Below are 11,083 nucleotides of genomic sequence, written 5' to 3' on the forward strand. Positions count from 1 at the left end.
CTGTTTCTTGCGAACTTGGTACAAGTCATCCTGCGGGAGTTAGTTACGTAAGCGGTGGTCGTCTGTCGCTGCTGCTGGTTGTTCGCTGTCATGATGTTAGCCTCGTCATTTGTCTCGTCTTTTTGGCTCCGTGGGCTCTTTGCTAAAGTGTTTACGCGGCTAAGAACGGCAAGATGTGCCGCCCGCCCCCAAAAGCGAAGGAAATAAGTTGTCCTGGGAGCACCCTGGTGTTCTCTGGCCGCGTTGTGTAAGGGCGCAGGGTACCGCTAAGTGTGAAACTGCCCCGTAACCTCTGCTTCAGCCTTCCTGGATTTCCTGTTCAGCCCTGCCACCGGCGACGTGATGTAGGCCAGTATCGGGCACCCTGTCGGGACGGTGAATCGCTTGAGGACTGCCGAGAGTCAGAGGTTAACAGTCTCTCCGGTGCAGCGGGAGAGGGCAGTGTTGGTCTGGCAGGACAGACTCTGTTACTGTTTCCCCCTCTAAGTGTAAGGGGAATAGCCGAATTTACCCTGTGTAAGAGCCAGTAATACAAACAGGTTTATCTTGGGAGCAAACGTGACCTTGCCTAAGCTTAAGAGCTGAATTCGCGGTACCATTCGTCCAGTGAAGAGCAGGCATTGACTGATGAGGAAAGCTGGGGAGTGGGCTGTTATCCCATATAAAGACCCTAAGAGAGCGTTTCACAGCAGGAGTAGCACTGAGAGAACATCTGACACTGAGTCGCTGATTCTGAGGTTAACAGCTCATCCTTGAAACCTTTTGGTGTGATTAAAGATACCTCCCGATCCTTTACTCTTTGCAAATCTGTTCCTTCATTATGTTAGTCTGGAAAAGCTGTTTTGAAAGTAAGCTAAAAATCCCTGTGCACCTGGTATATTATCTGTCTCCACAGATATACTCTGCTAAATTTTCTATGTATCAGTGAAGAATTAACAAAAATGAATGTCGTTCATTCATCGGAAGTAAATGTTTTGTGTGCCATGATCATTCTTTAGATGTATACCCAGAAGAATAATGACACTTATTTCTGAAATGTGTTGTCCAGCAACTGTTACACAGCTGTTGAGGTGGTTTAAGTGCCTTATTTCTGAAGGGAACAGGTCGAGTCTGTTGCATACTTCTCTGACGTAAACTGACAAAGGTATTTTCATATCTTCTTACCTTTCTTAAAAGCAAAGTAAGTAGTGCCAATGTTTCTAGTCTGATCCTACCATAACCAAGATAAAGGCTGGGTGGATTCAGGCTTAATTCTAATTATGAGGATACCGAAGTTAGTTAATGTATTTGTAGTTGTTATCTTGAGATGTAAATTACCATCTTGATTGCCAAAGCTCTGTGAATAGCAGCGTTCTCTTCTCTAGAGGGCAGAGCAAAGTGCAAGGTCACCCAAAGGCACCTGGAGAAGGCGGATGTGATGTGAAATGTGCTGAAGAGTGTGTAAGGAATTGTGCATTGCATGTGGGTTTCCTGAGTATGATGGTGGTATGAGTAAGTCTTACATTAAAATTAATGCAGTAAAATTGTAGACTGGGAGAAGGTCTTATTTGATCCAGATGGTGGATTTGTTGTCATTATGGTTTTAAGGCAGCAGCTGGACTAGTTATGTTGCTGGCTTCTGCTGTGATCAAAATATCAATAGATTGACTTTTTTCTCTCCTTTACATGCATTTGTATGTGAAGTCCTCTAGATTCTTGTCTTTGTTTCCCATACATTGCTTGCTTTCTGCTGGTGGGTTATTTATAGCTGGCTGCATTGCCTAAAGGGAAAATGTAATCAAAAGGAATAAGGCTTCTTACCATCTGAGGTTTCAAGGAACTTCCACAAAATTAATTTTAGGGACTTTGGTATCTTCACTAGAGTAGTATATCCTCTATTATCTGAGTTTACTATGGTTAGAGGTTGCATGAAGCAAAATCTTGGTGTATGTGTGGAGTCTGGTTTCAGCGTTTCTGTAGTGCCTGGAGGGAAATGGGATTTGTGTCCTGTCAAATATGTTACTAAATTGTAGCTTTCAGTTGAGTGAGAAGTGCTGTGCCTTAACCTGGGAGACTTACAGATGGGAAGGCACAGATTTAAGAGTTGTTTCTGTGGGTGAAGTTGCTTTTTTGACAGTGATAATATTGTCCTAATCAATGCATTTTTTTTATTTATTTTTTAGACAGCTGTAAAGAGCTTTCTGACTGTAATTCATGTATTGGTAATGACACAAAGGTAGAAGGCTGCAAGTGGATCAGATGTGAACAGCCGAAAGGTAAGTGCAGATCCTAACTATGCCATGCAGAACTGTACACCCAGCTACACCTACTTCATCTGTATTAATGTTCGTTACACAAATACACTGTTTTGTTTGATAACCTAATAGAGCGTTAACTCGTAAGTTGTATCTGTTGTTAAACATTTCAGATTTTTTTGTGGAGACAGATGAACATGTTAAAAAAAAAAAATCCCAGATTTTTAAGGCTTACGATTTAAATCTGTGCTGTTGATAAGCTTATGTTTGCCAGATGGTTCGGAATGCTTTTAGAACAAACTGATGACTTGTGTTTGCTGTCAGGAGTCTTGAGTGCGTTTTGACATGCAGGCATCTCCCTGTGTTTCAGTCCTTTTTGAGGTTTTGTCATAGACCTGGTGACTGCAACCACTACTCAGTGAGGGAGAGGAGTCCATTAAAAAACATTAGTTAAAAGCAAGGTTCCTAAAACGGAGAATTGCAGCCTAGTGAAGGGTTGACAGAGCTGAAGAAGCATTAGCTGGCCTTATTCAGAGGCTTGTTTTTCCCATTGTAGGAGACCTCTGCTAGTCAGTCCTGGAGGAGGAGAAGTTGCTGTTGACAGAGTCATAGAAAGACTACATAAGTAATCCTCAGGTGGATTATTGTACTTGTGTGAGGTGGAAACAGAATATCAGGAGCAAATGGCTTGACAGAATAGTGATTTTTTGGTACTTGATTGTAAATGACCAAGGAAGGTCACGTAGGAGGGCTGATACACTTCAGAAGTTATGAAAAGGATTTTGGATGTAACTTGTCTGGTACAAGAGCGTCCTTCAAAAAGCATATTTTCTGAATTCAACATATGTTGTCTGACCACCAGGCACATAAATGCAAACATCCATGGGATCTGAATAACTTCTTGGGGGGAGAAGTTGAAATCTGAATCAAGGGAGAGAGGTGTGCAGGTAGAAAATAACAGAATCACAGAATGTCAGGAGTTGGAAGGGACCTTGAAAGATCATCTAGTCCAACCCCCCTGGCAGAGCAGGATCACCTACAGTAGGTCACACAGGAACATCACACAGAACGTGTCCAGGTGGGTTTTGAATGTTTCCAGAGAAGGAGACTCCACAACCTCCCTGGGCAGCCTGTGCCAGTGCTCTGACACCCTCACAGGGAAAAAGCTTTTTCTAATGGTTTTGTGGACCCTCCTATGCTCCAGCTTGTATCCATTGCCCCTTACCCTGTCATCGGACATCACTGAGAAGAGCCTGGCTCTGTCCTCCTGACACTCGCCCTTGACATATTTATAAACATTAATGAGGTCACCCCTCAGCCTCCTCTTTTCCAAGCTAAAGAGACCCAGCTCCTTCAGCCTTTCCTCATAAGGGAGATATTAGCTCAGTCAGTTATCAGCACCATGCTCTAACGCCAGGGTCGCAGGTTCGATCCCTGTTTGGCCCCCATGTGTTGCCCGATCTAGTTGAGAGGCATCCCTGCCCATGACAGGGAGATTGGATTAAATGACCTCTAAGGTCCCTGCCAGCCTAGGCCATTCTATGGTTCTGTGTTCCACTCCCTTCATCATCTTTGTAGCTCTGCGCTGGACTCTCTCCAGCAGTTCCCTGTCCCTTTTGAGCTGAGGGGCCCAGAACTGGACACAATATTCCAGATGTGGCCTCACCAGGGCAGAGTAGAGGGGCAGGCGTACCCCCCTCGACCTACTCGCTACTCCCCTTCTAAGACACTCCAGGATGCCATTGGCCTTCTTGGCCACGAGGGCACGTTGCTGGCTCATGGTCATCCTGCTGTCCCCTAGAACCCCCAGGTCCCTTTCCCCTACACTGCTCTCCAGCAGGTCAGTCCCCAACCTATACTGGCACATGGGGTTGTTCTTTCAAAAAGAAGAAACTGACAAGAAACATAGGAAGAAACATAAGAAACTGATGTCTTCAGCAATTTCAAGGTCAAGGATATGTTTGAAAAGCTGGAATTAAGTTTTGTCTTAAGACAATAAGGTTATTTTTTTATAATGCTGCCATAGAGACACAAAATGTTTAGGTTGAAAAATATCACGAATAGTAGAAATGCTGTCTAATTGTATAGGCTCTGAAGAAAAAATACCAAGTGATACTGTTACTGCAACGAGATGCGTAGCCACATGTAAGTCTTGCCTAAGTGCAATGATTTGTGTGGTACTAGTGAAAGGAAATATTAACTCCTCTGATTTCTAATTATTAATATATGATATTAATAATGATTTCTAATTATTAATATAATACTGAAGCTGTGCATACTGAAGTGGCTTTAATGCTATCCTAGCTAGAAGATGATGTTTAGCTTGCCCTGTGAAGAGTTTCTTAGTATTTAAGAACAGTGTCTCAAACACTTTGAAGTTCTGCTGCTGTAAATATTCTTGTCTCTTCTGACAGGTGAGATGTGTGTAAATGCAACAGAAATAGGAACAAAGTATTCCAACTGTACAGCTGAAGAACAGTGTTCTAGTAAGTATTTAGATATTCAGCTTTCACATTGTTTAGTGTGAAGCAGTTGTGTTTACAATTTCTTCATCTGTTCAACTTTTGTTAATAGACTTCTACAGTTTACTTAAGCGTGTGCAAGTATGTAAATAAGCCCTTTGCTTCCAGTTTAAACCTATGATATGAGGTACTAAAACACAATTTCCTTGTGCATTCAGCTAACTGCTTACTGGTGCTGTTTCAAGATGCTTGACATGTTTTTCTAGGCATGTGTCCCTGGCTACTGACTTGGTTTCTTAGATTAAAATTGATGATATTTCCTATTAGGGTATATGCTAAAGAAATTATCAGCATCCTCAAGACAGTAAGCTTTATGCTCAGCAAAATAAAGTTTTACCTCTTGAGTCCATTGCTGTTTCTGAGATGCAGTCAAGTGTAAGGTTTTTGTTATAATTGTTAACTAGCACAGTTCTTCATGCAGTCCTCAAGTGCAGGGTCTGGGTTGTAGAACTGTGTAAGATAAATACTTCATGGTAGGAATGTGCTCAGCTGTGTATCTACCCCAATCTCTTCATTAATCTGTGCTTGCTGTGCAAAGCAGATTTGCAGGATATGAATAATTTAGATTAAATCTTGATTTACTTTTCTGAAAGCCTCCCCAATTTTAATTTTTCGGAAAGCTGTCAAGAAATGTGAAAAAATAGGATTTTCTGGTTTTAAAGTCTAGAACAGCAAATGAAAATTCTTAATACTTTCCTCTGGACTAGCTGAATGGTGCTGCTAAAGACGCTGTCTCACACCGACAGAGATGAAGCTTTCGCACAGCTATGGGCTATCTTGTGATTGTGGTGGCCAGTCAGAAATAATTCAGCTTGACTTGGACTTCTGTGTTGTTTCTAAAATTGTAATAATCACCTCTTAATCAGGAGTGTTAAAAGCATAATTTTCAGCGCTTTCCAAAGAGAGTGTGCTGTTACAATGCCTTGTTCTATAGAGAAGAGAATTTCTACCATCAATTCCTGTTAAACTTGTAGTGACTTTATCAGGTTTTTGTGTTTTAGCTTCTGCATATTCAAGGAAAATTGTCACCTTAAGTAGAGGATCTTGGCTGATGTGAGATCAACCTGTATACCTCATCAGCTCTTACAGTGTCATGACTCAGCGCTGCCTTTGGAGATTGACATGGGAGAACATTAAGCTGGCCCTAAACTGATTTTTTTTTTTTTTTATGCAAGTGGTACCTGATCGAATGTAGATTCTGGTGTATCTGCCCTGTATCTGTAGAGACTCTTGGCTCTGGTTTCCCACCATGCTGAATTGTTTCAAGATGTAAATAACCACATTTAAATGACCCTGAGCATTAAAGGCTTCTGGACCTAATGGTATTTGAGCAGGAAGCTTGCTGATGGATCAGTGTATGATTAAGCAATGCCTTGGATAAGCTGTCTGTACGTGATTAACTCAGTTAATACAGTTAAGCCACAGAAGGCTTCACAGTGGTTTGTTTTTTTCACAGCACATGCTGAAACTGAGAGCACCTACAATCAGCAACAGCCCTCAGAAGAGAGAGCTTTAGCTAAATTTTCAAATTTTTGAGGATACCTTGGTTTTCCCTGCTGTACTGCTTTAGTTGTCTAAGCACTCTGATTTGTAGTTGAGTGTGATAGGTCAGTTTCAATTTTAGTTGCAACGAGCTTGATAAGCACTACTGAATGCCTGCTTTCTTACTGTGTAAAGCATGCACAGTTTATTCTGATGCTATTAAGACTCTTCTCCCTTTGCTAGTCACAAAGCTATTTGCCTTGAGGAATTTTGAGTTGCCAGTTGAACGCTGCCTTGAAAGGGCTGTGCCTGTGGCGAGGTTTTTCATGTATTCACTTGCGCAACTGTCGCTGTTAGTCTGATGGGTTGAACATTCAGCTGCTTTGTAACCCAAACTGGAGTAGAACATAGTGCTCTATGAATTTCCTAAAACTCAGCGTGCTGCTCTTCCATTTTGGTGGGATTGGTTGTTTGGTGGTTGTTTGGAGTTTTTTATTGTTGCTGTTAAATACTATCAGTAATCTCTTCTAATGTAAGTTTTCGTTCTTTCATAGCTCCTACAGTTGTTCCTCTTTCCGATACTACCACGCCGTCTTCCAATACTACCACGTCACCTTCCAATACTACCACGTCACCTTCCAATACTACCACATCACCTTCCAATACTACCACAGCCAGTTCTACTACAGTTCATACTACTATAGGTAATATAGCACCACGAAATGTAGAATGGCAGTAAACTAGAAATGGATGAATAAAATAATGGACAAGGGCTTTTTCCACACATGACTGTAGCAGCATGACTACTAACCATTTGATGTATGACATACATAAATGGTCCCAAGGTTTGGAAGAAGTGGGGTTTTTCTTTTAAAAAAAACTAACAGAAAATGCTGCTTTCCACTATAATTAAGAATTGACTGAGTGGGAATTGTTTGAATTTGATTAGTCGTTTCCACTATTCATGACTTTTGAGTTTGATTTTTTTTTTTTTGGTTGTTGTCTTTGCCAAGTTCAGAAGTTTCTGTTCTTATGTGTGCTTCCATCCTAGCAGTGAAGTTCATGTAAAAAAAAAAAAAATCATCTATAAAAGCATCTGCTGCATAAGGGAACTGGTAGGTAATGAATTGGTACTAGGTTAGGCTGAGAACAGCCTAATGTACAGTAGGATAATGTTTAACTTTTAGTAAACATACAAATATTGGCCCTTGTCCCAGGGTGGGGTGGGGAAGGGGAAGTGGGGTCAGAGACCCAGTGTTCTGGTTTGATAATGGAAGAGCTTTTAGGAGACTATCTAGCTACAGGTGAGTGATTGCTTATTCTATTCATGTTATTCACAGTTGATGTTTTGTAGACTGGGAAAGAGGAAGTTTTGCTACCCTGTGTTTCTCTCCTGTCTAGAGATATTACATTAATTACTTTTTTTTTTAGTGTAATAAATACTGATTCTAAGGGCTATTTAAAGTCCTTTGCTCTAATGCAGATTCTCAGTTGTCTTGAAACAGCTGTCTTGATTCTTGTTCAAATACCAGCATTTATATTAGTACTTGAAAGAAAAGTGGTTTTGTCTGAATGAGGAGTTGCTGTCTGTTCTGTGGAGAACATTGAAATACTTGGATAAAAATGGTATGCAAGTTTGAAAGAAATCCTTATTGCAGAAACTTGGCTTGATGCCATGCAACTGAACATCTAAATTGTGTGCAGTGCAGTTTGAGGTCAAAGCTTATCCTTGTTTAAGAAAAACAAGACAAATCATTTGCATAAAAACTTTGGTGCGTGCAAACTTTGTGCTTGAAGTTTATAGTATGCACATACTGTCTTCTTTCAAACAGCTAACGTCACCAATGCAACCACACATGTTCCTCTACCTACAACTGCTGTTACTTCAGTTGTCACAACACCCCGTGTTCCAGGTAACTGCTACTACTAGCATAACTAAAGCATGAAATACTTAATGTTGCTTTAAAAAAGTTATTTTGAAATGTTTACCAAGCAGTAACACTTAAGTAGTATTGGTATGTCTGCTATTGTTGCTTCTAACTTTATGGTATGATTAATTTGTTAAGGTGATGTGTGTACGTAGCAAGGTAATGCCCTGAGAAACAGCAATCTGAGGTATTACAAGTGAGAAATGTGTTGGTCAAACAAAATCAGCTGGCTGCTTTTTAATCATGTGGCTGGAAGTCACTTTCTAACTCACTGGGTTTTGGTAGGTAACGTTTTATTTTTCACTTGCAGCATAGTAATGGGATACCTATTTAAAAAAAAAAATTGAACTAAAGTGATGGAAATAAGCTGAAGTATTTTATTTCAGCATCAGTTCTGAATATGCTGTTTCATGAAAAGCTCTCATGAAGTAAAGTTCTTTAAAAGTAGCCATCAGCAGGTGGCTGTTACGTCCAGATTTGTATGTGTTGTGGCTTCAGCTGATTTCTTTAAGCATAACTCAGGGTAAAGTACAGCAGATGGAAGATCATAATTTAATTTTAATTTAAGCAAAAAAAAACTGGAGCAAGCAGCAGAGATTGGAAAATGTGTTTTGAATGTGAGCATATTAATAATATACTTCTATGTAAAGGAGAAAAGCTTTGGCTTTTTGAAGTACAAATGAAGTCCTGCTGGGATTTGCTCAGGTATCAAGGTCCAGAGCAGTTTATCTATAAATCACTGGCCTTGTACGAACAGTATTTGATCAGAATTTCAGTATTCCCTAATCTAAATGCAGCTGCTGACATGTCTTTACTTCTGATGTATTTTTTTGTTTTGTTACTGGTGCTTGGGTGTTTTGAGCTATCTTAATACAAGGAAGCCAAGAGTAAAATTTGTAAAACTATTGTGAGCATTATGCACTCACAAACTCTAATGTGGTGTTTAACAGGTACAAGTACTACTGTGACTCCTACTCCTGCACCTTCTTCACGCAAATCTACATTTGATGCTGCGAGTTTCATTGGTGGAATTGTCCTTGTTCTGGGTCTGCAGGCTGTTGTATTTTTTCTGTACAAATTCTGCAAGTCGAAAGACCGAAACTATCACACGCTTTAGGACCTGCCACTTTATAATGGACTAGTAGCCCAACACCTGTAGTTCACTGAACCAAAATATTTTCTGTTGCTCATGGAAGACAGCAGTTCATAATATCCATTAAATCTCTAAAAGAAGACTTTAAAAGATTATTTTTGCAACATTATACTTGGCAAGAGGTGATACGAATCTCTTCAACAGGATTACTTGCAATATGCTGCATGGGTTCTAGTGGCTGTCTTATTTTCCTTTAGTGGCTGCTGCTGTGGGACTTTTTTGATATGCCAAATGTAGACGTTCAGAGATTCTTACTCAGTGGCAATCTCATGATTACTTATTGTGAAAGCTAATTTAATCAACATTTGATACAGGATCCCTTCAGTTTTATTGAGATGTGAATTATTGGTGACTGACTTCAGGGAGTGAAATACAATTTATACTAGCTCATGGCTTTCACAGCATGCTGCTAGAAAGTTTGAACAAAATTGTAGAAGTATATAATGTCTTAACAGAATAATAACATAACTCTTTTTTTTTTTTTTTTACACAATAATAGAGGTTGCCTGATAAAACACTGCATTCCAAACATAAATCCTATGCTCTTTCCAATTAATGTTGAGGGTAGAGAGGTGATATAGGGGTAATCCTTCTAAATGGGAAGTGAAGATTAGTGCCTTAAAAGACTAAAAATGAAGTAGGCTGCAAAAGTGTCCCATCTAGCTCGAAGATAGCCAAAACTATTAAGTACTAGCTTTATATAGGAGAATGGAATACATGTTACATGAGCATTCCAGCTTTAAAACTTTTTACACTAAGTGACTGTCCCTTACTGACTTGTTTGAGGGTGAGGGAGCATGGTACAGAATGTTCAGAAGCTTTTTTTTCTGGCCTACAAAGACCAATCATAGAAATAGTGATAAAATTCAGTTCACTCCCTATATAAAAAGGCAATGTCCATTTATACTTGAAATACTGGTGTCTGGGAAATCTGAGGTTTGTTTTCTTATTCAGATAATTTTTAAACTTGTTGCAGGTAATTTCAAGGTTTGGGGTTTGTTGGGTTTTTTTTCTTTTTTTACCCTCCTGTATGTTTGCTTGCTGAAGGAGCAATTAAGGGTGGTTCAGAGGATCTGCTGATTTGATCCTAGTCAGGATTGCTATAGTTCTGGGGCTGCCAGGGCTACACCTTTTTTCTTTACCCTCCCCTGCTTCCTGACATCAGGTTTATGTCACTCTGCAGTGAACTGGTTAAGAAAATCTGTTTGGCCAAATAATTTTTTTTTATTTTCTTTTTATTGGCTGGGTCAGCCATGTCATCTGAGTATCAAAGGTACGTCATCTCCAGTGTAGACTGACTTGAGCACCTGTAAAATGAACCCAGGGGAAAGATGGAATATAAAATTAAGTGGTAGATGTAGCACATAAATACATGGCTTTTGATGATATCACTTGATCAATTTTGGGATAATCTGTAGTACTGTCTTACTAGCTCTGACTTGCATTTGGCACCCAATACAAAATTATAGCATTAATGCAGACAATAATGGTAGTGGAATGTAATACAAAGCAAATTAAGTGCACTTCAGTTGGAATCTTAAAAGTGCACAGTGTTGCTTTTTTTGTGTTGTAGTTTGAATGGTGGTGTTTCTACTGTGCTGCAGAAAACCCGAATTGCTACAAAATAGAGAAGTTACTCACCAGTACTGTGTCTTTGAGTTCATTAGCTTTTGGTTTTCTAAGCAAAATATAAGACAATCAGCTCAGGTTTAATAAAAGAACAGAATGAGCAGCCGGTTTCCAGCAACAGTTTGTGTGTGGGTC

At 39.8% G+C, this 11,083-nt stretch overlaps 1 protein-coding gene across 1 annotated transcript; it reads left to right on the forward strand.

Moving 5' to 3' along the window:
* Positions 1-2,162: 2,162 nt before the first annotated feature.
* LOC104280647 (sialomucin core protein 24-like) lies at positions 2,163-9,558 on the forward strand (the record flags this gene model as incomplete). Its single annotated transcript, XM_009878362.1, has 5 exons — positions 2,163-2,255; positions 4,649-4,720; positions 6,793-6,942; positions 8,071-8,151; positions 9,117-9,558. Coding segments are annotated over 5 exons (563 nt in total), but the record flags the coding sequence as incomplete, so codon positions are not given.
* Positions 9,559-11,083: the final 1,525 nt, after the last annotated feature.

This window comes from Apaloderma vittatum, unplaced genomic scaffold (assembly GCF_000703405.1).
Source record: "Apaloderma vittatum isolate BGI_N311 unplaced genomic scaffold, ASM70340v1 scaffold5661, whole genome shotgun sequence".
Classification (NCBI taxonomy): Eukaryota; Metazoa; Chordata; class Aves; order Trogoniformes; family Trogonidae; genus Apaloderma; species Apaloderma vittatum.